This window comes from Chanodichthys erythropterus, chromosome 24 (genome assembly GCF_024489055.1).
Source record: "Chanodichthys erythropterus isolate Z2021 chromosome 24, ASM2448905v1, whole genome shotgun sequence".
Classification (NCBI taxonomy): Eukaryota; Metazoa; Chordata; class Actinopteri; order Cypriniformes; family Xenocyprididae; genus Chanodichthys; species Chanodichthys erythropterus.
The window spans coordinates 10,170,979-10,197,325 of NC_090244.1; the positions used below are offsets into that span (position 1 = coordinate 10,170,979).

The 26,347-nt window shown below is 38.6% G+C and overlaps 1 protein-coding gene across 3 annotated transcripts in view; it reads left to right on the top strand.

The window, feature by feature from the left end:
- The window catches only part of ntrk3a (neurotrophic tyrosine kinase, receptor, type 3a), a 242,810-nt gene that overhangs the window by 138,984 nt on the left and 77,479 nt on the right, over positions 1-26,347 (top strand). For 2 of the 3 annotated variants that reach the window (XM_067379611.1, XM_067379610.1), the window contains exons 10-11: positions 2,811-2,872; positions 4,512-4,614. In XM_067379611.1, the coding sequence (XP_067235712.1) occupies positions 2,811-2,872; positions 4,512-4,614 (165 nt within the window). The remainder of the gene's footprint in view (positions 1-2,810; positions 2,873-4,511; positions 4,615-26,347) is intronic. The other variant, XM_067379609.1, reaches the window with a different exon arrangement.

Genomic DNA, 26,347 nt, shown 5'->3' on the forward strand with positions numbered 1-26,347 from the left:
ATTATGTACATTTTTAAGTATATATTTTTGTTCAATTAATGAAGGAGCTCTAATCATAATTGTACAATATTTTGGGATTTTGAATGTGCAACATAGAAGCCCCTACTTCCGTAAAATGCAATGTGCTCTGATTGGTCGGCTGGACTAGTGTATTGGGATTGGTCAACCGCTTAGAGTGTGTCTTTGAAATGCCACGCCCCTTGCCAAAATCACTACTAATGCAACTCAACCAGCCCCCCACCCGACTCCTCACCACCTTTTTAATTTTTTTTTGCGTATGCTTTGGGTGGGAATTATTTAAATGTGGAATGTTGTGACGTGTACATTTCCAGAAGAAAACTCAAGGCATTTCAGGGAGTTCAAAAACAGTGCTTGCTTAATGATGTAGAGAATAACTCCCTTTGGAGTGACTTTGTAACTTCAACAGCATGATTTGAATGCACCATTAAAATAGTTACTCAGAGTGAACACACAGTACAATGCATCCATCACGTTTTAAAGGCTACATTGACAAAACAAATCAAGTTATGGTACCATTCAAGTTAGTTCTATAATGGCGTATCCCAAATGGCACCCTAAACACGGTCTTCCTACAAGTCCACAAGACCGAAAGTGCTTTGGAGTGTGCCATTTGGGACAGGGCCAATGTCTGGAAATTAATTGAAAATGACAAAATGGAGGGGAAATTAAATCATTGCTAATTTCCTGGAAATATACATAGCCCCAAAATGTATTTGGGCACTTAAACCACACCTAGAAATACTGTTACACACTGTATACATATACTGTTCTAAAATAAAGATAACGATCATTTTAACACTTTATATGTTGTCATATACATTTTAACATAAAATTAACATAATTTAAGAAAGTTTTAAAGGCACACTATGTAGTTTTTCACCACTAGAGGTCACATATTCAAAACAAAGGCGTATATTGATGATGGTGAGATTGAGCCTGGATTGTTGGGAGATGTTGTCTTCACCTGACAGCCGGTGGAAAAAAAATCATGTTCATGGATGAGATTATTAACGTTACTCTAGTATGAAGCGGTGCAGGGCCGAGTGTTGTGGGAGTGCAACGAGGCCGCTGGAGCGATTGATAATGAGTGCGACAGCAGCAAAACATTTATTATGCCACAGTCGCCGCTTCCGCTTCTTCCAGTCAAGCGTATGTGGAGTAACACAGTGCTATTTGATCATATTAGATACGTTTGAGTGTTTTGAAAATTATGTTATAATGTTACTCTGAGCGCTCACTCGGTGGCTCCTATGAGACACTTGTTGCACACAGCAGTAAGTTAGATCGATATTAGTTATGGTAAAACATGGTACTCGCTGTAAATCAAGAAAACAAAGATTTACACAATAAGTCTTACTGTGTTGTATATAACAATGATTAGTTTTCTGTCGATGAATGTATCCAAACAGTTGCTCCCCTGTCTAATAAAACACATAATATATTAAAGGTGCCCTCGAATGAAAAAATTTAATTTATCTTGGCATAGTCAAATAACAAGAGTTCAGTACATGGAAATGACATACAGTGAGTCTCAAACTCCATTGTTTCCTTCTTCTTATATAAATCTCATTTGTTTAAAAGACCTCCGAAGAACAGGCGAATCTCAACATAACACCGACTGTTACGTAACAGTGTACGCCCCAGTATTTGCAAATGCCAGCTCATGTTCAAACATTAGACAAGGGCAGCCAGTAATGTCTGGATGTGCACAGCTGAATCAACAGACTAGGTAAGCAAGCAAGACCAACAGTGAAAAATGGCAGATGGAGCAATAATAACTGACATGATCCATGATATCATGATATTTTTTGTGATATATGTAGTGTATATGTCTTTCTAAATGTTTCGTTAGCATGTTGCTAATGTACTGTTAAATGTGGTTAAAGTTACCATCATTTCTTACTGTATTCACGGAGACAAGAGCCGTCACTATTTTCATTTTTAAACACTTGCAGTCTGTATAATTCATAAACACAACTTCATTCTTTATAAATCTCTCCAACAGTGTAGCAATAGCCGTTAGCCACGGAGCACAGCCTCAAATTCATTCAGAATCAAACATAAACAATATAACAGTGTACAATACTCACATAATCCGACGCATGCATGCCGCATGCATGACGGACACTTTGTAAAGATCCATTTGAGGGTTATATTAGCTGTGTAAACTTTGTTTATGCACTGTTCAAGGCAAGCGCGAGCTCCGTGGGCGGAGAGCACGAGATTTAAAGGGCCAGTAGCCCTGAATCGGCTCATTTATAATGATGCCCCAAAATAGGCAGTTAAAAAAATGAATAAAAAAAAAATCTATGGGGTATTTTGAGCTGAAACTTCACAGACACATTCAGGGGACACCTTAAACTTATATTACATCTTTTTAAAAAAAGTTTTAGGGCACCTTTAAAGCATCTTTGGTCTTTCCATGGTTTCTACAAAATAAAACCGTAAATTGAGGATAACGTGGGTATGATGTCTTTGATAAGTGTAAAAATGACTTATCTCTTTATCATTCTTAAAAACATCTGGGATAATGTAAACCAGCAAAATATATAACTCTGTTCTAGTGGTTTTTGGATATTTTAATCCAAAAATCCTACATATTGTGCCTTTAACATAAGACTTTTAACATAAAATTCTTTGGACATGTTTTAAGTCAGTTACACTAAAATATCTGTCGGTGTCACATTTCTGTATGTCCATGTGGTCTTATTTTATTTTATTTTTTTCGGAAGTTTCAAAAATATAATGTTTTTTCTCTGCACACTACAATGCTCTTGTTTGTTTCCTAGTGAGTCCTACTCCGACCGCTATTCCAACCATGACGCATCGGCCTGAAGAGGACACGTTTGGCGTGAGTGTTGTTTTCTCTCCTGAGATCGAAAGCACCTATATGAAGTATTATGAGGTTTCCCAAAGAACACATGGTAAAGGTGTTGAAAACAAACCCCATTCTAAACCATTTTTCTTTTCATTCATTTTCCTTCTCACATTGAACCGCCTATCTGCCAGTTCCCTTGTGGCTTGTGTTTTACAACTTCTTAAGTACTTTCGTTCATCTTTGTGCTGTAATTGACTGGATACAGATTATTTTCTCATCTGAAGATTTCAATAGGGACTCGGGCGTCGGCACAAAGAGTAAGCGTGGCCCTCGATTGTTTGGAGGTCCTAATTACGGGGAAAAGCTTTTTGCTTCAAATAGCTTTATTCCAGCAGTTTGACTGCTATGATTTATTGTTTATTGTGTTTATTTTGTGTTTATCTGGAGCATTTAGACATATTAAGTTGTACGCTTTGTATTTCCCAAAAGGAAGTGTATCTTGGCTGTAACCGCTATCACTCTCCTACAATACCTAACATGAATTATTATCATCATCTTTTTTTTTTCTTCTCTTTTATATGCTTTGCCCTTCCCTTTTCATGCAATTTATCAAAGCTACTGCTGCTATATGCAACTTATGACTCCAATTATATAAACCTCTCATGATTACAGCTTCAACATCAATATAAATCAAATAAACAATTCAAGACACGCTTCATAGGTTTGCTGTAAAATTGCTATTTTCCCCCTATGCGAGACATTCGAGATAAGACAGAAATATTTATTTGACACGTTTTAAGTTGCACTGTAGTTTTCATGTAAAAAGTTTTTGAGAATCAGGCATTCTGTAGACATGTATTGAGAATGGAGCTAATGTCATAGCATGCTAATAGTACTATTTCTACAGTGTGTAGAATGTAAACAACACGCATGTTTTCTCAATGTGTACATGTAGAATACCCAGATGACCTGCTATGTTTGCCAAAATGTGCAACTGAGTGTACTGTTTCCCACAATGCATTGCTCTTGACTTGACCTTTCATTCCATTGTGATTAATGAGATGGAAGCAAGTTAATATCTACAGTTTTAATATCTCTTGCTAGACTCAGTGGGTCTCATTCACTAATAATTGCGTAGATTATGTAGTGTTTGTACGCACAGGAGAACTTCTCATGAAAAATTTCCACAACACATGAATTTGTTCTTAACCTTGTTCTAATGTTAATGAATCTGGAGTATTCTAATAAATGAGCAACCGTGTGCCCAAGGTTAGTAATTTGCATAAAACATGCCCAATCTGTCTCCATATAAGGGCTTTCCTTTAAAATTTCATCTTCACACCAGAGTATGTGATTTTTGTGCATGTGTGGTTTCAGTTGATGATACTCATTATTTTTATAAGACTGTTACAAGTTAAGACATTTTTGCACAAACTACAACAATGTAGCATGTTAATGTTCACTTTATGTTTCCATATTCAATAGTATTGCACAGTTTTCAATTAATTAACAGATTTTACTGTGCAGTGCTAGTATTATGTTCCAAAAATCCTGTATCTCTTATTACCTGCTAAAGCTAAGCTAAATGCTAACCTGAATGTTTGAAATCTGGCTCTCATTTCATATTTTGGTTCTTCAAATATATTAAATGTTGTGTCTCCTGCTTCTCTAGGTGTCGATTGCAGTTGGCTTGGCTGGCTTTGCCTGCGTTCTCCTTGTCGTTATGTTTGTGCTAATCAACAAATATGGCAGACGCTCAAAGTTTGGCATGAAAGGTAAGCCAGTGTAAACTATTCAGCGGGAAACTTGGCATGTTGCGTTATTAGTGAATAAGTGTGACATCAACTGACACATTTTTTTATACCAACAACTGTGGTTCGTAGGAAGAAGAAAAATGATATGCTAATTATTATGCTTTCTATTTTAGCAGTTTATTCTTAATCAACCTCTTGAGTTGAGCTTCTTGGTCTCTGGATGTTTTATATTTCAAACATGTTCAGCTAGGCAAGATCATGTTGGATTTTGCAAATGTTTATTTGTGGGAGTTCGAACGTGTATGTACATCTGTAGTTGTTCATTAAACTGAGTCAAAATGGGTGTTGTGTTTACAGATTTCAAGGAATAATGAGCCTGATGGAGTTTCAGCCACACTTTCGTTCACTAAATACGATTCATATGTCACTGTGCTGGATGGACCCTGGGGTTTGTCCGAGGTCCAAAGCCTATGCGTTGCTGGCAAGCAGTTAGCGGACGCTGTAGTTAGCCGTCGCCTTGGTTACGTGCTGGGATGGCGGGAAGCTAGGCTCAGTCATGCTTTCCTGATTCTCCAATGGGTTTGGCATGGTTGTTGTTTTCCTCTCTCCTCTCAGAATCCTCCAAACTGTGGTCGGTTTGGCTACCAATGATACATTTTGGCTGCTTTTTTTAGCCAAAGCATTGGGAAACAACCCTACTTTGTATTCCAGCTCTGACATGAAAACCAGAAATTTCAAATATTCCCCCTTGACACCTTAGTCATTATGAATATGAGTCATCCAGACATCATATAATGGCTTCACATTGAACATTACATGTGACATGTAGGCTCGTGTGGAACCGTGCAACACCAATTACACTACAACCAACACAAATGCTCATGTTTCAAAGGGATAATTAATGCGATGCATTCAGTCCCCGGAGCCTCTTGCCATGTTATATTCTTCATTCAACATCAACTGGAATCTAATCATTGGCTCTGTCTGTTGGTAACGGTGTCAGAGTACCCATAAGTCCCTGCTACCGCCCAGACAGAGCTCTAAATGAATGCGTGCCGTGTTGGCTGACTGTCTTGCCTTGGCACAATGCCACGTTCATTGACTTTCTTCGTTGCACTTTGGTTCCCACGGGGAAATTCTTTTTTCCCCCTCCTCTTTTTCTACCATGTTTTACAACTGCTACCCTTGTCTCTTCTCTCCACCAATCCCTTTATACCCTCCCACCCTCTACCGTCTGTTACCCCCCACTCTTGTTGACAGAAAGCGAGAACTCTCAATCCTTTTTTAACAAAGCTAATTAATTGGAGATTAAGGCGATAACGTAAACGGATGTGGAATTAGGCAAGAGAACGGAGGAGGGAGGAGAGCTCTGGATGGCGCTGGAAGAAGTCCGGCTGCCGGTTCCGGCTTGATCCGACTTGTTCCGGCTGTTTGGGTCTCCAGCAAATAACAGGAAGATGATTGTTGTGCTTGGGTTTGCTTGTACCCCATTCAGACTCTTGAAAGAAAGAAAGAACATCCATATGCTCTAGTACAAGGCCTCTTTTATAATAAGCCATGGCTTATTATTGGGAACTTGTGAATTTTAGCTGCATAAGTGCATCTAGCACTTTCTTTATATCCTTTAGTTGCTTAAAGGGATAGTTCAGTCAAAAATGAAAATTATCCCATGATTTACTCATCCTTAAAGCAGAACTAAGTAACTTTTTTTACCTTCATAAATATTTTTCTAAATCATTACGATGGTTAATTGATGGTGTGTTTGAGGCGAGCACTAACCCCCTCTGACCCGACACAATCTCGCCTCATGTTCACGCGAGAGTGACAAAATGCTTTACGCTAATTCAAAAACAATGTATATATTATGACTTTATAAGACAATTTAGAAAATTACCCACCTCCATCGAGATTTCTTGTACTGTATTTGCAAAACTACTGCGCTGGTGAGCGTTGTAGTCGTTGTAGTCCAGAGCTGCGCTTGGAGTATTCACTGAAGGAACCTGTAGGGGGAGCTTCGCAAATCTTAAAAATTGCAAATCTTTGCAAATTGATCCATTAAATATGGATACTTTTCTTACAAAAACCCATTGTTTCGCTCCAGAAGGTCTTTTTTTCTTAACCCCCTGGAGCCATTATATTTATGATGGATGAATGCATTTTTGGAGGCTTCAAAAATGCCCCCGGTTCACCTCCATTATAAAGCTTGGTAGAGCAAGGATATTTTAAATATATCTCTGATTGTGTTCATCTGAAAGAAGACATTCATATACACCTAGGATGGCTTGAGGTTGAGTAAATCATGGGCTAATTTTCATTTTTGTGTCACAATCATGACAGTGAGTGCTGATAGACATACTGTAATATTATATATGTATTTATCAAATGAAAACAGTGTATTGTTTTTGTTTTCTTTTAATAAATGCGTTTCGCTTTTTGGAATTGTTGGTTTCGTGTAGACAGTTTTACCACAGTTCCCGCATTCTGCTAAATGCTGCTATAGTATCAGACTTCATTTCTTGGCCTTGGGCCTACTTTGGTCCTCAAGTCTGACCTCAGAGCCATAAGCGCCCGGGGATAAAATGTGGCCTACTGTCACCCTATTCAGCGATTTTATTATTCCTTTATTCAAAATCAAACAGTAGTCCTTTCTGTCTGACTGTCTCGGCTTGAGAGCGGTGGAAAAAGCTGTTTGTGCTCTGGTATTGAGACTTTACATTATTCTTTTGGTTCTCATCCAGTGCGATGAATGAGAGTTGTTCATATGAACTGAGGCGTAAATAATCTTAATCTACTCCCGTGGTGAGAGAAAGATTTGGTCCAGGGGATACACAAAGTCCTTTAAAAAACATTAGTATTTCTCTGAAGTACTTGTAGATCAAGCTGTTCAGGCAGATAGCTCTTTTTGTCTCCATTTTCAATGTTTTTGGAGGTACATCCATTTCTATGTTGTGTCCTCAAATGCTTCCTGCTGGAGACCGAAAGGGAGATATATCTGGAAAGATCTTGGTCCAGTCTTTGTTCATCTGCAAGCGCTACCTGGCTTCATAGCTCTCTATAGCAGGACCGCAGGGTGTTTAAAGCACCCCGTCTCCTGATTCTTATTCCAGCCCGCATCTTACGTCTGAGTTAAACTTTCTCTGAGGGCTCGCAGTGAGATCCCATTATTACCATCTTAAATCTGACAGCAGGGCTCTCACACAAATGGAAAAAGCTTTTTTCTCTCTCTTTAAAGTCCTTACATCTGAGAGAGAATATGTGTGTAAAATATGTGTGTGTGTGTATGAGAGATCTGTAGCTCCAATGACTGCATTCATCCTTCTGGTTCAATAAAATAGACAGCCGTAGTAGTTCCACTTCCAGACTTCATTTCTGCAGATATGGAGCTCAAATGCTTTGCTTCAGGTTACTCGTGGCAGTCTTTTTAATTTGACTCAAAGCAATTTGCTCAATAAAGACTAAGTGATCTGAAAACATCAATAGCACATCACATTTCCTGTGATTTACCTATATATCTGATTGTTTTTGTCGCTTTTTTTTTTTTTTTTACTCTTTGGTGATGTTTTTTCCTCGAAGACTTCCATGTGCCAGTCAATTAAAAGTGTGTTTGAAACAGATGCCGTTCCACTTCATAGTAAAGAATGATTAACTTAACCTCAAAATACCTCTTTCTAAGGCAGTCTAAGGCATGAATTCATGAGCCATGGATTATTATCTCTTGTAATGAATAATTTGGAAGTTCATCTTTGAGATACTTAATTGTTGTGTAGCAATAATGGCAATGAGAGCTACTATGTTGATAGATAGATAGATAGATAGATAGATAGATAGATAGATAGATAGATAGATAGATAGATAGATAGATAGATAGATAGATAGATAGATAGATAGATAGATAGATAGATAGATAGATAGATAGATAGATAGATAGATAGATAGATAGATAGATAGATAGATAGATCGATCGATCTATGCTACATTAGTGAGAAATAGTTCAAATTGGTTTCTTCAGTTATTTGGTCCCTTTTAAAACACGTTAGCATTTATGCTAGCAGCACTGAGATATAAAACAAGCCAAGTACCATCATCACAAGCTTTAGTTGTTGCAGAGATTAACCCAGTAGATCTTCCCTAGGTTGTTTCCTAGTTTCCTTTTCCTCATCTATATACTGTTCCAATGGATGTAATAAGAGTTTGTGATAGCAGGACCCTGATTAAACTCCCGCAAGGCTAGTGTGACACCAGTTGTACATTGTTCATTCTGTATTTTAACATCTAACACATAGCATGCTTGATTTATTTCTGTGTTCGTGTTTCGGGTTATAATTACCGATCTTTTTGAACGGCATAATGAAGAGGAGATGAGGAAAGAGGACCCATGTGTGACCTCATTTGTTCTCATTGACAAGGGTGGTAATCGGTGATCGATTATAGATGGCTAAACTGCAGTGGCTACAGTCACCCAATCTCTCCCACACACTCACTTTTCTCAGTTCTGGCCTCGCTGCTTCACAAAAGTGATTTGATTCTGACCTCAGCAGGTGTAGTGTGCTGAGTTTGCTTTACTGTGAAATCTCCCATATAAAGCATTTTTTTTTTTTTTTATGTTTCCGCCTTTGTAGCTGGAAATGACCCATTTTATTGTCGCACCGTCAAACAAATGTCTTTCTTTAGGTTCTTCGTTTGTTCTTCCTACTTTTTTTGCCTTCCAACATATTTGTTCCCTTCCTTTAGCAAGCTTTATCTGTCTTCCTACTTTCTTTTTTCTACCTTCCCTACCCTTCCATATTCCTTCCTTCCCCTTTCATTTTTTCCCTCTCTTCCTTTTTCTCCTTCCTCCATTCTTTAATTCTTTCTTATTTCATACAATCTTTTCCTTCCTTCTTTTCTTCCTTCCTTCCTTCTCCTTTTATTTTTTTCTCTCTCTTTATTTTCTCCTTCCTCCATTCTTTCATTCTTACTTTCTTATTTCATACAATCTTTTTCTTTCCTTCTCTCTCTCCAGTTTTTTGTCTTCTAAACTCTTCCCTTCCTAATATTTTCCTTCCTTCCTTCCTTCCTTCCTTCCTTCCTTCCTTCCTTCCTTCCTTCCTTCCTTCCTTCCTTCCTTCCTTCCTTCCTTCCTTCCTTCCTTCCTTCCTTCCTTCCTTCCTTCCTTCCTTCCTTCTTTCCACTACTTTACTACATTCTTTCTTTTTTTCTTCCTTCTTATTTGGAAATTATTTTCTGTCTTCCTACATTTTTCTGTCTACTTCATTCTTTTTTCATTCATTTGTTTATTTCCTTCATTTTTTTTACTTCCTGATTTTTCTCTCATTTTTTGCTAACTACTTCCTACTTTACTGTTTCGTCTTTTTGTTTTCCTTCCTTCCTTCCTTCCTTAATTTTTTCTCTCTCCCTTTATTTTTTCCTTCTTCCATTTTTTCATTCTTTCTTATTTCATACAATCTTTTTCTTTCTTTTTTCCTTCCTTCCTTCCTTCCTTCCTTCCTTCCTTCCTTCCTTCCTTCCTTCCTTCCTTCCTTCCTTCCTTCCTTCCTTCCTTCCTTCCGTCCTCCCCCCACTTTACTACCTTCTTTTTTTTCTTCCTTCCTACATGGAACTTATTTTCTTCCTATTTTTTTCTGTCTGCTTCATTCATTCTTTTTTCTTTCCTTTGTTCATTTCCTTCATTTTTTTACTTCCTGATTTTCCCCCCTCATTTTTTGCTAACTACTTCCTACTTTCTTTACTGTTTCTTCTTTCTTTGTTTTCCTTCCTTTCTTCCTTCCATTTTTTCTCTCTTCCAACCTCTTTCCTTCTACTTTTTTCCCTTCCATCCTCCTAGGAACTTACTTTTTTATCTGCATTTGCTCTCCCTGCCCCTCCCTTTTTTTTCCCCTTTCTTCCTTTCTCTATAAACCTACTTGCGCAAGCACATGAAAACCACTTGATTTATGGTTGCACAGTGGAGAGTACAAAGACTACAGGTCTCATCCATTTGTTTGTGATTCTTGGTGGGCTTGGAACCACATTCATATTTTACGTGTGTCCATTTTTATCTGATGTAACGAAACTGGCTGTGCTATTTCAGAGTTCAGCACCTTCCCTTTAGGGAATGCAGAGATTCATCTGGTGATATAACAACGAAAGAAGAAGAGAGGAAAAAGAGGCTTTTAAAACAAAAAGAACAGGACAAGGGAACAAATGATTCTATTAAGCATCCGCTGCTTGTCGTCCTTCAACGATAGATTCCCTGCCAAAAGGGCGAATGGAATAAAATTCCTTTTTCCCCCTCTTAGCAGTGGCCTTGTATCTAAATACAATCTCATTCTTTGCCCAGGAAGCTTTAGGTGATGCTTAACTTTGAACCAGGACAGCATAATGATATTAGCATTATGTAATTATAAAGCAATGGCAATGTTTTCCATCTTTCCAGAGCACTGAGTGTGATGTGCTTCAAAATATACTCAGTATACTAAAAAAAACTCCAACAGAGCAACCAAACAATATCCGACAAGAACAGAAAGAAACACAAGCCTTAAACCAGGCAAACTAATCAATGAAATGAACAACAGATGCAAAAACTAAATCAATGAAAAACAATGGAAACCCAGCACACTGAACCAAACTTGTGTAAAAAACACCCAATGTTCCCTCTACTATTTGGTCACGAAAGCCTTTCTGAAGATTTTACTCTATATGCTTAGTAATTAAAACTATTAGTAATTAGTTTTGTCTGAAGTTTAGTTGACTCCATTGGACTACTGGAGTGCAAATAACAAAGCTATGTGGCCTGCACCTGGGTACCGATACTTACATTTTATATCAGTGGTGGCTTGTTTTGACTTTACATGCTGACTTTGATGAGTGTATCATGGGACTAATTGTGCCAGACTACTTAAAAATCAAGATCGATAACTCACACAACATTCAATCCACTGCCATCTCTACCTGCCGCTTGGCCCTCTTACACACAGAGTCGGGTTCTCACTCTCTCCACAGTTGATTGGAGTTGCCAGTGATGGCCTGAGCTGCACTGTCATTTGTCACTGTCCATTTTTCCATGGTGTCTACCTCTACCTCCCATGACCCCCGCCGCATGAGAGCAGGCACCTGCGCTCCGAGAACCGGCCTCCACGTGTCAGCTGCCAGAACAGGGGCGGGGCCTGACAGGCAGCATATTAAACTCTGACACTCACACCATGACTCTCTCCCGTCTCCTCTGTGGCTAACCAACCGCTTTCAGACCCGAGCACATCCACCTTGTCGCCTTCAGTGTATCCGGGCCTCTATCACCCTGTTACTTTCCCTTCAACTTCCTCTCTTCCCCTTTCCCCACATCCACCATCCCAAATGTCCGTCACAGGGGTTTTTTCATTCCTTTGTGCACCATTACCTGTGTAGTGCCGAAGGGTGATTAGTGTGCACCAGTGAAACAAAGTATATCACTCCCGACTGGCTCTCAGCCATGGCAGCCTGAACCAGAGGAGGGAGGAGCGGCACTGCTCAGAGTGCTGATGTAGTCCTCTATCCTGATACATTTTTCGAGTTTACATATGTTATTTTAAAAGTTTATTTAATACTTTTTGTTTGAATATATTTATAAGGTATTCATATTGTTTTGGCAGCCACCTTAATGCAGTTAAATGGCCATCTACTGTATATTTAACAGCCTATTGAAGACTGACATGTCTTTATGTCTTATTTTCAAAATCAATGAATATGTCACAGTAGCCATATAAATGCATAAACCATGCAGAAAAGTCTGCACCCCCCAAATAAGATGTTTTATTCTATAGAATGCAAACTGGAGGGATGTATCTACCCAGACGTACCGGTCAGCTCGCCAACATTGGTAGCATGCTGCCAAGAATCTATGCATTAAACTAGACATGTCCTGCTCTATACATCACTGCGGAAAGCTCCTTAAAGCCAGATGTACAGTTGTACGAAACAAGAAAAATGCTGCATTCAGATCAGCTTCTTTTCTATCTCCATTTGCAGGGCTTAAGAGGGAGAACATGGCAACGTTTTCCATCGCCCGCAGGCCTCGTTCCCATCTGCCATCGTTTCTTTGCTCTGAAACAAAACAGGAGCCCCTCAGACCCTTTTATTTATTTACTGTATGGCAGTTAAAGATAGATGAGAAGAACCCTGGAGAATCTGGCTCCCCTCCACTGTCACTGTCCTAGAAATAGAACAGAGCCATGAAGGGGCAGAGCCTTCATAATCGCCGCAGTATCAAAGACAGAGCCCCAATGAAAAGAAGGCCGACCGAGGAGGCTTCTGGGACTCCTCGGGCGAGCTACTCCATCTGAGCTTCTGCCAGGGTCGTCCTGGGAATGTGTTGGTTTTTGCAAGGCTTGAATGCTCGTTACATCTTAGTACATCCATACAACAACAAAAAACATTTGGAACATTGATGGATGCCGACTAGGCTGTGTTTTTTTTTTTTTTTTTTCCCATGAGGAATTCAAAGATGAGGGAATTGCATCAGCAGTTACAAAACTTGTAAGTCGGCTAACTTAGTACACGTTCCAAGACTAGCTAATATTCTACCAATCAGCAGTGTGGTTTGCTTATTTTGACAAGTTGATTTGTCCTAAACTGTCCTCTCTTTCATTTAGAGTTAGAAATTTTGATTCAGTTTAGAGAATCAATTGTTCTAAATGGTCCTCTCTCTCATTCTGTACAGTATGTAGCTTTGTAGCTCTGTTATCAGCTCCATAGTGGAAAATAAAACCATATCCGTACCTGCTGGAAGGGTTAAGCAACGAGAACAGTTTGACTCGATGGTGCCACTTTTGATTCATTCTAGTGAATCGGTCTACTTTCTCATTTGTAGCGCAGGCAAGATTTATTCATTTTAGTGAATTGGTTTATTCTAGATGGTTCTCTCTCACACCTGTAGTGTTGGAATGTTTGATTCATTCTAGTGAATCGGTCTACTTTCTCATTTGTAGCGCAGGCAAGATTTATTCATTTTAGTGAATTGGTTTATTCTAGATGGTTCTCTCTCACACCTGTAGTGTTGGAATGTTTGATTCATTCTAGTGAATTGGTTTGTTCTAGATGGTTCTCTCTCACACCTGTAGTGTTAGAATGTTTGATTCATTCTAGTGAATCGGTTTGTTCTAGATGGTCCTCTTTCTCACCTGTAGTGTTGGAATGTTTGATTCATTCTAGTGAATTGGTTTGTTCTAGATGGTTCTCTCTCACACCTGTAGTGTTGGAATGTTTGATTCATTCTAGTGAATTGGTTTGTTCTAGATGGTTCTCTCTCACACCTGTAGTGTTAGAATGTTTGATTCATTCTAGTGAATCGGTTTGTTCTAGATGGTCCTCTTTCTCACCTGTAGTGTTGGAATGTTTGATTCATTCTAGTGAATCGGTTTGTTCTAGATGGTCCTCTTTCTCACCTGTAGTGTTGGAATGTTTGATTCATTCTAGTGAATCGTTTTGTTCTAGATGGTCCTCTTTCTCACCTGTAGTGTTAGAATGTTTGATTCATTCTAGTGAATCAGTTTGTTCTAGATGGTCCTTTCTCACCTGTAGTGTTTGAATGTTTGATTCATTCTAGTGAATTGGTTTGTTCTAGATGGTTCTCTCTCACACCTGTAGTGTTAGAATGTTTGATTCATTCTAGTGAATCAGTTTGTTCTAGATGGTCCTCTTTCTCACCTGTAGTGTTGGAATGTTTGATTCATTCTAGTGAATCAGTTTGTTCCAGATGGTCCTTTCTCACACCTGTAGTGTTTGAATGTTTGATTCATTCTAGTGAATTGGTTTGTTCTAGATGGTTCTCTCTCACACCTGTAGTGTTAGAATGTTTGATTCATTCTAGTGAATTGGTTTGTTCTAGATGGTCCTCTTTCTCACCTGTAGTGTTGGAATGTTTGATTCATTCTAGTGAATCGGTTTGTTCTAAACGGTCCCCTCTCTCACCTGAAATTTTGAAATGTTTGATTCGTTCTAGTTACTCAGTTTGTTTTAAATGGTGTTCTCTATCATATGTAGTGTTGGAATGTTTGATTCATTCTAGTGAATTGGTTTGTTCTAGATGGTACTCTGTCACACCTGTAGTGTTGGAATGTTTGATTCATTCTAGTGAATCGGTTTGTTCAAGATGGTACTCTGTCACACCTGTAGTGTTAGAATTTTTGATTCAGCTATATTGTTCTACATAAGTAGCTTCAATGTAGTTTGCTACCTTTGTTTCTATTTATAGCTAACTACTTTTTCAGAACAGTAGCTTGATTGACTAAATGATGATTAGCTTTTAGCTTCACATGCTACACTTTCAAAGTAGCTTTTCCAACACTGTTAATTATTTACTTGAACTCAGAGCACTACATTGATTTTCATTTCAAACTAATTAAGTTTGGCTCAAAGAATTATGTTTTTAAAAAAGGCAAGGCCAAAGGCGGGCTAAAGATTTGTGATGTGTCGCTAGGCTTCGAATGGCCATGCGTTAAAGAGTTTCACCCAAATATATGGGCATAAAACAGGCTGTTCTACTTGCTCCCCTAAGGAAAGCAGTCTTCAGCAAATGTTCATTAGCATTTTAATTGGATGCTTAAAGATATACATAATTATAAGTTCCCTCACAGAAAAGTGAATGTTTAAGTACTGTCTTGTAGTGCTAAACAGCTGTATACCCGCTTGTACTTAGGCGATCAGTGTTCCCTGGCGCTATATGTAAAGGTGGAGCTGAGTCAGGAACAGGTAGTTGGGACAGATGAATGGCCTTCGAAATTCAGCACTTTTTTTGCAATGCTAAAATGTAGCGGATAATGAGGCACTTGAGTTTACTTATGGTGTAAGCAGTGCGGCTGCTGCATTTGATATGCTGTTTGTCATAATTTGTGGTTGGGTTTTTTTTTTTTTTTTTGCCTTTTTTTGCCTGCCTCAAGCATGTTTTTTCGGGGGGTTTTTTCTCAGCATGCAGATAAGAAAACAGTTTTTCCATGCTGTATTTGCTACATAAATATGTATTGTGTGTACATGATGACTTTTGTCACAATTTCTTTTTGTATGTACATGATTGTATATATATATATGTGTGTGTGTGTGTACAGTGCCCTCCATAAGTATTGGAACAGTAAAGACAAAATTGCTCTGTTAGCTGTTAACTGTGGTGTCAAGACATCTATAAACATGATTAAAAGATTAATATGTGGCAGAATGTCACATTTTATTATTGGCTGTTTCAACACAAAATGTTTTACCAACTAAGAAGTACAGCACTTTTAGAGTTTCCTCCCTCTGCCTAATATGAGTATTGGAACGGTTTGGCATGGTCAAAGTAAATGCAAAAGTGTAAAAGCTAATATTTAGTTTTAAATCCCTTGCAAGTAATCACAGGAGCGAGTCTGTGACCCATAGACATCACCAGGTTTCACACTTTGAAATGCTTTTCCAGGCCTTTATTGCAGCCATTTCCAATGGTTGCTTGTTCTGGGAAGTTTCTGCCTTTAGTCTCCTCTTCAGCTGGTGAAATCTGTATTTCAGGATTTAAATCTGGAGATTGACTTGGAATGTCCAGTTTGGAATGTCCTGAAAAAGATACTACTGGGAAGCTTCAGCAACCGACAACAGCCAGGTCAGCTGAGAAAATCAACAGCAGTTGATGATAGACAAATTACAAGGGCTATGAAAGAAACTCTAAAATAACTGTCTGTAAAATCAGCAGCAACCTCCAGAAAGCTGGGGTGATGGTCTCTCAATCTGCTGTTCAAAGGAGACTTCACCAACAGAATTACAGAGGATGCACAGCAAGATCAAACATCTGACCAGTACCAAAAATAGGAAAACCAATTTGAATTTGCAAAAACACACAGAGATGAGCCAGTAGAGTTTTAGAAAAGAGTTTTATGGACAGATGAGACAAAGATTAACCTTTATCAAAGTGGGAAAGCAAAAGTGTGGAGAAAAACGAAACTGTAAATGAACCTCATCTGGAAAGTATCATGTCATGGGCATGCATGTCTGCCTCTGGAACAGGCTCACTCATCTTTATTGATGACTTATTCAATGATGGCAGCAGAAGAATGAATTCAGAAGTGTACAAAAGTATCTTGCCTACCAGTGTTCAAGAAAATGCCACCAGACTCACTGGGAAGTGCTTCATATGGCAACAGGACAATGACCCAAAACACTAGTACTGCCAACTCAATCAAGGAGAATATCATGGTAAATAAATTTTGGGTCTTAGATTGGCCAAGTCTACAGATTTAAATCCTATTGAACAAGCATTTCACCAGCTGAAGAGGAAACTAAAGGCAGAAACTCCCCAAAACAAGCAACCATTTAAAATGGCTGTGTTAAAGGCCTGGAAAAGCATTTTAAAGTGTGAAACCAAGAGTCTGGGTCTCGCTCCTGTGATTGCTCGATTTACAACTAATTATTAGATTTTATACTTTTACATTTGCTTTGACTTAAACCGTTCCAACACTTATGCTCACATTAGGCAACTCTAAAAGTGCATTACTTCTTAGTTGGTAAAACATTTTGTGTTTAAATAGTCAGTAATAAAATGTGATATTCTGTACTTCTGTCTCATATTAATCTTTTAATCATGATTATAGATGTCTTTACACCACAGCTAACAGAGCAATTTTGTCACTACTGTCCCAATACTTACAGAGGGCACTGCATATATATATATATATATATATATATATATATATATATATATATATATATATATATATATATATATATATATATATATATATATATATATTCACTGTAAAATGTTACCCAAAATCCTTTTCCATTTTAATCCACAAATAGAGCTGCAACTATGACATATGTGCCATGAAGTTTTCTTGGCGCCGCAGTGACATGGTACTACAAAAAAGTGGCTCTGTTGATGTCTGGTCCCACATTGACGAGGAAAAAGCCTCAGATGGTTTAGAAATCCTGTGACAGTGACAGTTAAAATGGTAGATCCTCGGCCAGGGACGTTTCTTCTTATGTAGAGAGATGTGATGGTGAGCTTTGTTCAGCACTGCTTTAGAAAGCTTCAAACAGACAGGCAGGCCCGAAGCAACCCAAAATAATCCACAGTCCTCAGCTTTCAAGATAGCATGCTAATTGGTGAATATCTCAAGCTTAGCTAATGTCTGACTGTTGTTTAAAGAAGAAAAAGGGGTGGGACTTCCCTCATAAGGAAGTTCAATGGCCTCTTTGATGGTGTGTTTATGCTAGTTCTCTGCAGGCCGCTCAGTTTCTTGTACATGGTGCTGCTTCGCTGCAGACCAGTGTTGGGGGGCACATGGGAAATTCAGCAGAAATGTCTGATGAAACTAATTACGCTATATTCAAAGGAACTTCAGTATGTTGGATTGGTCTGTGCGTTTGCTTTTTTGGGGGAAACTTTCAGACAGCTCTTTTCAGTTAGACCTAATGCTGTTTCATCATGTACGGTAATGAAAGTGTTTGGATGTACGGCGAGGGAGGATGAAGGTTTGAAAGTTTTGTTGAAACTTGAGAGTTGGTTTCTACAGTATTTAATGATTTTCAGCTGATAATACAATTATGTTTTATGTTCACCATTACCTCAGGCAAAAACATTGACAGCTAAACATGAGGTATGTTTCAAACAATGTCTAACCCGCTTAACATTTCCAGCGTTGAATAATGTTTTCTTGCAGAAATCAAAGTACTCTGTAAAGTAATAAAATCATATTAAATCAATTAATGTTTAATATACAGCTATATGGACAATATGGGATTTGGCCCACTGCAGTTTTTTTTTTTTATTATTATTTTTTTATTATTTTTTAAATACATACTATATATATGTTCATACAATATGTTATAAAATATGTTCATTAGTAGCAGATATTTTTACGTTTCTTCAGGTTACATCATTGCGCCAGTTTTAACTAAGTTGTATCCAATGAACTGTTGACTCAACTGATTCATTCAGAAATGCTAATTTAGAAACAGAAAGTCACTGTTTCATTGAGTCATTTGAATCATTCACACAACCGATTTGTTAGAAAATGTAGATTCATTCAGGAGTGAAACAAGTGAGATACAGTATATTTATATTAGTGGTTGAAGGATATATTGCCTAGGCTGACATTTGGCATTTTTAAATATCGGCATCGGGCAATAAGTTTGTTTTGTGTTGAAAGAGGGACTTTTATTTTGACGGCGCTGAGAACGGCAGTGCCTGAGCATACAACTCTCCCATTCTTTATCTTCATTAGTTTCGGTCAATGTTTAAAGGTGCCCTAGAATCAAAATTTGAATTTACCTCGGCATAGTTAAATAACAAGAGTTCAGTACATGGAAAAGACATACATTGAGTTTCAAACCCCATTGCTTCCTCCTTCTTTTGTAAATCCGGAAAACACGTGGATCTCAACATAACACCGACTGTTACGTAACAGTTGGGATCATTAGTATGTATGACACCAATATTTGCATAAATGCCAGATCATGTTCAAGGCATTAGACAAGGAAAGGCAGTATTAACGTCTGGATCTGTGCACAGACAAGGTAAGCAAGCAAGAACAACAACGAAAAATGGCAGATGGAGCAATAATAACTGACATGATCCATGATAGCATGATATTTTTAGTGATATTTGTAAATTGTCTTTCTAAATGTTTCGTTGGCATGTTGCTAATGTACTGTTAAATGTGGTTAAAGTTACCATCGTTTCTTACTGTATTCACGGAGACAAGAGCCGTCGCTATTTTCATTTTTAAACACGTGCAGTCTGTATAATTCATAAACACAACTTCATTCTTTATAAATCTCTCCAACAGTGTAGCATTAGCTGTTAGCCACAGAGCACAGCCTCAAACTCATACAGAATCAAACGCAAACATCAAAATAAATACTTTACTCACATAATTCGAAGCATGCATACAGCATGCATGACGAACATGTAAAAATCCATTTGAGGGTTATACTAGCTGTGTGAACTTTGTAAATGCACTGTATTATAGTCGAGAGCTCGTATGGCAGGGAGCAGGCGAATTAAAGGGGCGGCGCGCTGCCAAAATCAGTGTATATTTAATGATGCCCCAAAATAGGCAGTTAAAAAAATTAATAAAAAAAAAAATCTATGGGGTATTTTGAGCTAAAACTTCACAGACACATTTAGGAGACACCTTAGACTTATATTACATCTTGTGAAAAAGCATTCTTGGGCACCTTTAACAGTTTTGTCTAATACGTTACTAGATAGAACTGTTAAATAAAGTAAACTGTTTTCGAAAAAGTATTATAGTGTTTGGTTTTATATATTATTAGTAACAGAAAGGCAAACACTATAATACTTTCTCACTTACCATCAGCATTCAGCAAATACACATTTATATCATTTAAACAAATCTTTGAGTATCTAATAAGCATTTAATTTCACAAACCTTGCAGATTTAGTCAAATCCAGCTGTCAGATATTCTGAAGTGTGCATTTGTAGCCTGTGAATTGAATGTGAGGAGTTCAGCTTCACTAGAGATGCATGATCGACAAATTTTAAACCCTTGATTTCAAACTATGCTGCACTATATTCAGTTGCCCACTATGTCATTTATTTATAGTCATTTTAGTCATTTTCACTATGTGCTGTATGTAAAATTAGTGTTATCTTGTCTTATAACTAAAATAATGAATAATATTTTACAGTATTACTGTTTTCACTGTATTTTGATCAAATAGATGCAGCTGCGGTGAGCATATGAGATTTCTTTCAAAAACCTAACATTTTGAAATAGCAACAGCAGAGAAGTGTGGCCTAGGTTTTCTTCCATCATCAGTATATTTTAGCTGCAGTGTTTTCATCAGTGTGTGTAGATGCCCTCAGGTTGAAGTTCAGTTCTCCAGTGACTGGCCTGCGCACTGGGCCGGTGTCCTCATTGGATGGGGCCTCTGGATGGTTCTCTCCCTGGGGCTCCTCACAAATGAGAACTCCGGCTTCTTAATGTTTCATGAGGGGATCTTTCAATTTTTAAGTAGCTGGGAATAATTGTTGTGTAATCACAAGCCGTTTTCCTTAATTATTCATTTGTGAAGATCAAGAGAGGCACAGTAAAGGAGGTGGGGAAGAAAAGGATGGAGAGCAGGAAAAATAGAGGGATAGAAAAAAGAGGCAATTTCGGGTTGATGGATAAGGATAAATGAATCCACTGAGAGCCACTTCCTGTGCTCTGCCTTCAATTCACAGCTCTGTCTTTAATGGCCCCCAGTCAGCCAGGGGGCCGTTAACTCTTTTTTGCTGTATTTTTAAACCTGGCCAGGAATTATGGACTTTTCAGTTATTGGATTTCCCATTAAAGCTTGACACTGCAGGTTGTCAATGAACAAAGATTCCATCCCATTCTTTATGGGGACACTAAGCTATCTCTGGGGTAAAAGTGGTGACTCCAACCGTCTGTGCATGATGTTTACTAATTGGGTCTTAAACTGATGTTAGGATCTGCTTCTTAAAGTAGGATAATAGAGAAAATAGCTGCACTCTAAATAAAGTGCATCCTTTGAAAGTCGACAGGTTCTTATTTTGGCATTGACCCTTGTTGTATCACATCAGCCTATTTTCTCCAGCAAATTCCTACTCGCTATTGCACATGAGTAAGTGTTTTGAAAACGTTATCCATATAAAACTGCCATTTACATTGACAAAGCTTTATGAAATTATTTACTTATGGTTTGTGATGTAGCTGCTGTCAGATCCAACGCCGTTTGCTGCTTAATCTTTCAACAAAAATTTCTTTGCAAACTCTCTGTTACACTGTGCCTCGTCTGCAAAACAAAATGCTCCGAACAAACATATAATCCTCCGACGTGATCCGGGATGGCATTGAAATAAACCATCAACTTGTTTCTGATGCTGAGATCTTTCTGAAGTCTGTACAGAAACACAAACGAGCTGTAAACTGGACGCTTCAAAGCGAATATTCTTTCACTCTTCCATTTGTCCTGCTGTGCACAGACTCAAGTGCATGGCGTACATCATGACAAATTTGATTTCTCATGTCATGACCCCTTTAATATTCTAGAGGCGTATACAAACTTAACTGGTGCCAAGGAATTGTAACAATGTTTGTTTACTACAGTATTTTGTAGCTATCAAGGCACAAGAGGAGCTAAAGTGGTTCCTCATGGTTACACTTGATGCTCAGTGGAAAATTACAAGTGACACAATGGCATGAAACGTTTGAGAGCTTTCCACACAATGCTAGCTGTGTCTGGAAACTAGTTTCAATCATGGCTTGGACTCAGGCTGGTCTTTGCAGATGCAGTTGGGGGGAACAGGTTCTGGTCCAAGCTTGAGCTGTGCTTGTGGAAAAACACCTGTGCTTTCCCTCTCTCTAATGGGCTAGCTGGCACACATTTGAAGGACCTAGCCTCTTGTCAGCAATTAGACACCTGTGCGACTATGCATAGGCATGCAAAGGACGTACACGATTTGCAGACGTACCATTTAGCTGGATTCATGCCCCATCCTTTGTACAGCACGTTCTGTTGCTTCCATACAAGAGGTCACATATGCTTCGTCCCTTGGGGAGCGCTAGCCTAACTAGCCTTCCAATATGCGATTTCTATATAATGTCAAACACATCTCTAATACAGCTGCCAAAATCCAAACAAGCCCCATATGCTGTAACTGGAGCAGTTACAGATTAACCTTGTTGCAGTTAATTTAAATGGTTTGCATTTTAGATGTGGAATTTGAGAAGCCCCTTAGTGCTTCTTCACGGCTCGCCAACAGACCACAGTGGAGCAGTTTCCTCTCGCCGCGTCGTGCATTCATTTCATCTAAAAGGCTGCGGGGACAAAGTGGATAATACCTTAACTAAGAGCTATTTAAATTGAAATCTCTGTAATTAAGTGTTTTTGTTTTGGCCTTGTTTGGCACATTTATTGCTTCTTGCCATTGTTCGCCTGCTCTCTATGTAGCCCATGTCAAAACATGCAGAATATTCAGTCTGATAATTGAGTTATGAATTGTAACATTGTATTTTGATGGCTGTTGGCATCTAGAGAGGCTGGATATTTAGTGGAGCTTGCTAAGTCTTGCTATTTCCCTTATTTTACTCTTTCATTTTACACTTTATAGGTTGTGGCCAGTTGCATAAACATAGCCGCTAAGTTAAGACTGTGTCTCAAGAATTAGTCTGATGAATTAACAGTTAGTTAGGGCTAATCATTCTTTCTTTTCGGATTCAAATTAGACCAATCTATCATATGCGACTTATACTTTATTATAAACTTTATATCAAATACAGAATAAAAGTTGCTAAAGCAAATTTTTCTCATGTTTAAATTAGTCACTCGAAGCTATTGAAAATGGACACTTATTTTTCACATAATGCAGTGAAGCAGCCCCTGTATAGAATGAATTATCAATTCTCGAGCCATCGATATCAACCAATTCAGCACCAACGCCATGGACAGCACCTGGTAACATCGCACTTAAGAAGATATACCTTAAGCAACCTCATAAGGTATAGTTCGGGGAACATGCCTTTAAATGGTACATTTTCAGTTAAGGTATACCTTTAGAGTCTTCGTAGCGCGCTAAGAGGCAATGTTATCGGGAAACCCAGCCCTGAGCTATATCTGTTAAATAGAAAAATAGTTAAATATAGTCAAAAAAATCTCTCGCTATTTGCCATGTGGTTTGAATTGATTAAATAAGTCCCCAGAAATCATTAAAACACAATGAATTGTCTGATTTCAGATGTTCTCGAAATTAAAAATGTGCAATCGGTTACAAACTAATATTTTTTTTGTAGGTTTGGTGCTACTTGAAAAACCCAAATGTAACATCAGTCACACCTACTTTTAAAAGGACAGTTCACCCAAAAATTACATTTCTTTGATTACTTACTCACCCTCATGTCATTCCAAAACCTGTTTGACTTTCTTTCATGTGTATTTTGAATAATCCCCTTGTATTCTATACAGTGAAAGTCATTGGGATCCAGTGTTGTTTTGGACATCTATTACATGGACAAAAACTGAGCTTTTTGATAATTTCTGAATAAACTATCCATTTCAACAGCTTTTTCTTATCCCAGCTGCGGGCATCCCTCTCTATGTGTCATAAATTTGACGTGCATCAGTTTGCAGGAGTGGCAGGTGAAATTATGTGTGTGAAAAATTCTCGTATTGATTTTGCAACAGTCAAAGTTGGAAGGTCACCAATCATCTTTGGCTGTGACAAGCAGTATCTGTCCACCTGTCTCCAGTGAATGAGTTAGGGACCTCGGGGCAGCTGGACTGCAGCAATGAAATCAGAAAACAGCTCTAGATCAGTGACATTACCTCACGCAAACATACACACACAACATTTACTCCGTTAGTTTTGTGAGCTAAATCAATAGCTTTCAACTAGCTTTGTTCATACTCTTTTTTATCTAATAAAATTCAGGCAAATGATGCCTCTCCTCCATCTCTCTGGGATATTTACCTACTTACCAGGGGAATATGTCTTGCCTAATTCCTGTCTTAACTCTCCTGTGGTATCAGGACTAGCAGACGGGCAAAACAAGCCCATCATTCTTTCAGGCAATCACATCCTATAAATAAATGGGCGGCAATTAGAATGAGAAATGTGTGTGTGCACAGCGTTCCCTCAGTTCCCTCTGAGATAGCTGTCACTTTGTGGTCTACTTTCACCGTCATAGTGGTTTTTTTAAAGTCCCACTCTTGCGTACATGTGATACCCGAAGCTTTGTGAAGCAGGCTGTCTGATGAAACTTTGTTTAAGGAAGACACCTTAAGATTATGAAAAAGGAAAGGTTCTTTAGGACAGCAAAGAAAAAAATGAAACTCAGCTTTAAGAAAGATAATTGCCTGTCAATCATGTTTTATACAGAATGAGGCCATTTCAAATAAGGATTCGGGAGCTGGGAGACTGTTGCTTTGGGTGTTTTGGTCCAAGGGGATCCATAGAGGGCGCGTCACTGTCAGTCTCATGACCAGAAATGAGATCTGACAGTGATTTTTGCCCATCAATACTCAGAAACAACCAGAAAAATTGTGATTCGCCGTGTTCAGGCAACGTGTGTGATTCACATACTGTAGTTTAACTCTCTTTTACCAAGTATCCAAGGTATTGGTTGTTGTTGAGGGTTTTTTTTAGGATATGAGTCACTTTTACTGATAAGCAAAGGAGTAAGTGGAGCAAACAGTGTCTCTCCATTAAAATAGTTTTAATGAACTGAATTCGTAAGTGTTGTCATTCGTACGTCTCTAAGACATTTTCAGTCAGATGTTGGAACAACATTCAGCAGATGTTTACACAATGTTTAGGATTTAGGGTGTGTTCACACTTGTAGTTCGGTTGTAGCTCTTGGTTCTTTTGGTCCGGACCAAAAAAAGAAAATTATGCATTTATTCCTGGTTGACTTGGCATCCCCACTGTCGTTTTTAAGACCAAACCTAAAGATACCAACAAAAAAAAGAGGCTTTTATGACATATATTTTGCGACAGAACTACCCAACATCCAAAACAATACTGCGAGTTGGGCTAAATGCACTCCTTGTATGTGCGTACATATAATGGCATTTTTATCATCTGAAAAAGCTTTTAAAATGTGCAAAGGAGTCAAAACAGTGACAGGAATCCATCTGTCAGACACACAAACAAAGATCTGCTGCGAGAAGACAGGATACCGACAACTGTAATGGGCAACGTAGCTCCTATGATGAGAAAAAAAGTTATCCAGGTCAGTGTTCTATCCTTTTTAGGCTCGCATCTTGTGACATAACGTCCTGTTTTTGGTTTGTTTAGATATCTTTGGTCCGTGTTGCGTTCATATTTCAGTCAAATCACACTAGAGTTCGTTTGGAATCTTTTCAGTGGTCATGCACTTATGGTGCATTCACACCGGACGCGAATGAAGCGGTAAGCGCGAGTGATTTACATGTTAAGTCAATGCAAAGACTTGAATTGACATCCTGCGGCGCGATTTGCGCGAATGAAGCGGCGCAAATTGAGCGATTCACGCAATTGAAGCGGCGCAAATTGAGCGATTCGGGCGTTCGACGAGCTTAACGCGTGATTCGCGCAAGTTGAAAAAATTTAACTTTGGTGAATTTCCGCGCCGCATTAACCAATCAGGAGCTTGCTCTAGTAGTGACGTGACGTAGCGAGCTGAGGCAGAAATTCGAAACAACAATGGAAGACAAAATCATCGTCGCTGTACATCTTCATACATTTATAGAAACAGAAATAAAAAGGATCGTGTTTGAAAGAAAGCGAGGGAGGAGGTTGGACAATCTGATATGTTGTAAAAATTGGTCTTTACTCAATTTGAGCTATATATATATATAGACTACAAGCCAACTAAAGACGACCAATTGAGCTTATTCGCTGTAATTTACAATTATTTCCCCACTGACAAGTTTATTCAGAGGAAGTGTGCAGAAAGCAGTGGGAGAGTCTGGGACACATGAAGGAGCGGGAGAGCCCATCTCATGACGCACATTCGCGTCTGTTGTGAAGGGATTTTTACGCGCGAATGAAGTGAATGTCACGCGCGAATGATGCGAGTAAACTCAAAATGTTCAAGCGTCCAACTACGCGGGAATAGTGCGAGTTATTCGCGCAAGTCGCGTCTGGTGTGAACGCAGCATAAGAGCATGTCTGAATCCACTTTTGCATGGCGGAATTTGCAAGCGGAAAAACTGAATGCTTCTCTAGAGAGGAAAAGGATCTGCTCGTGCGCAAGGTTAAAGCGTGTTGCACGTTCGTGTGCTGTTGTGCGTCCCTGTGTGTAACAAGCAGAGTGTTATGCACAT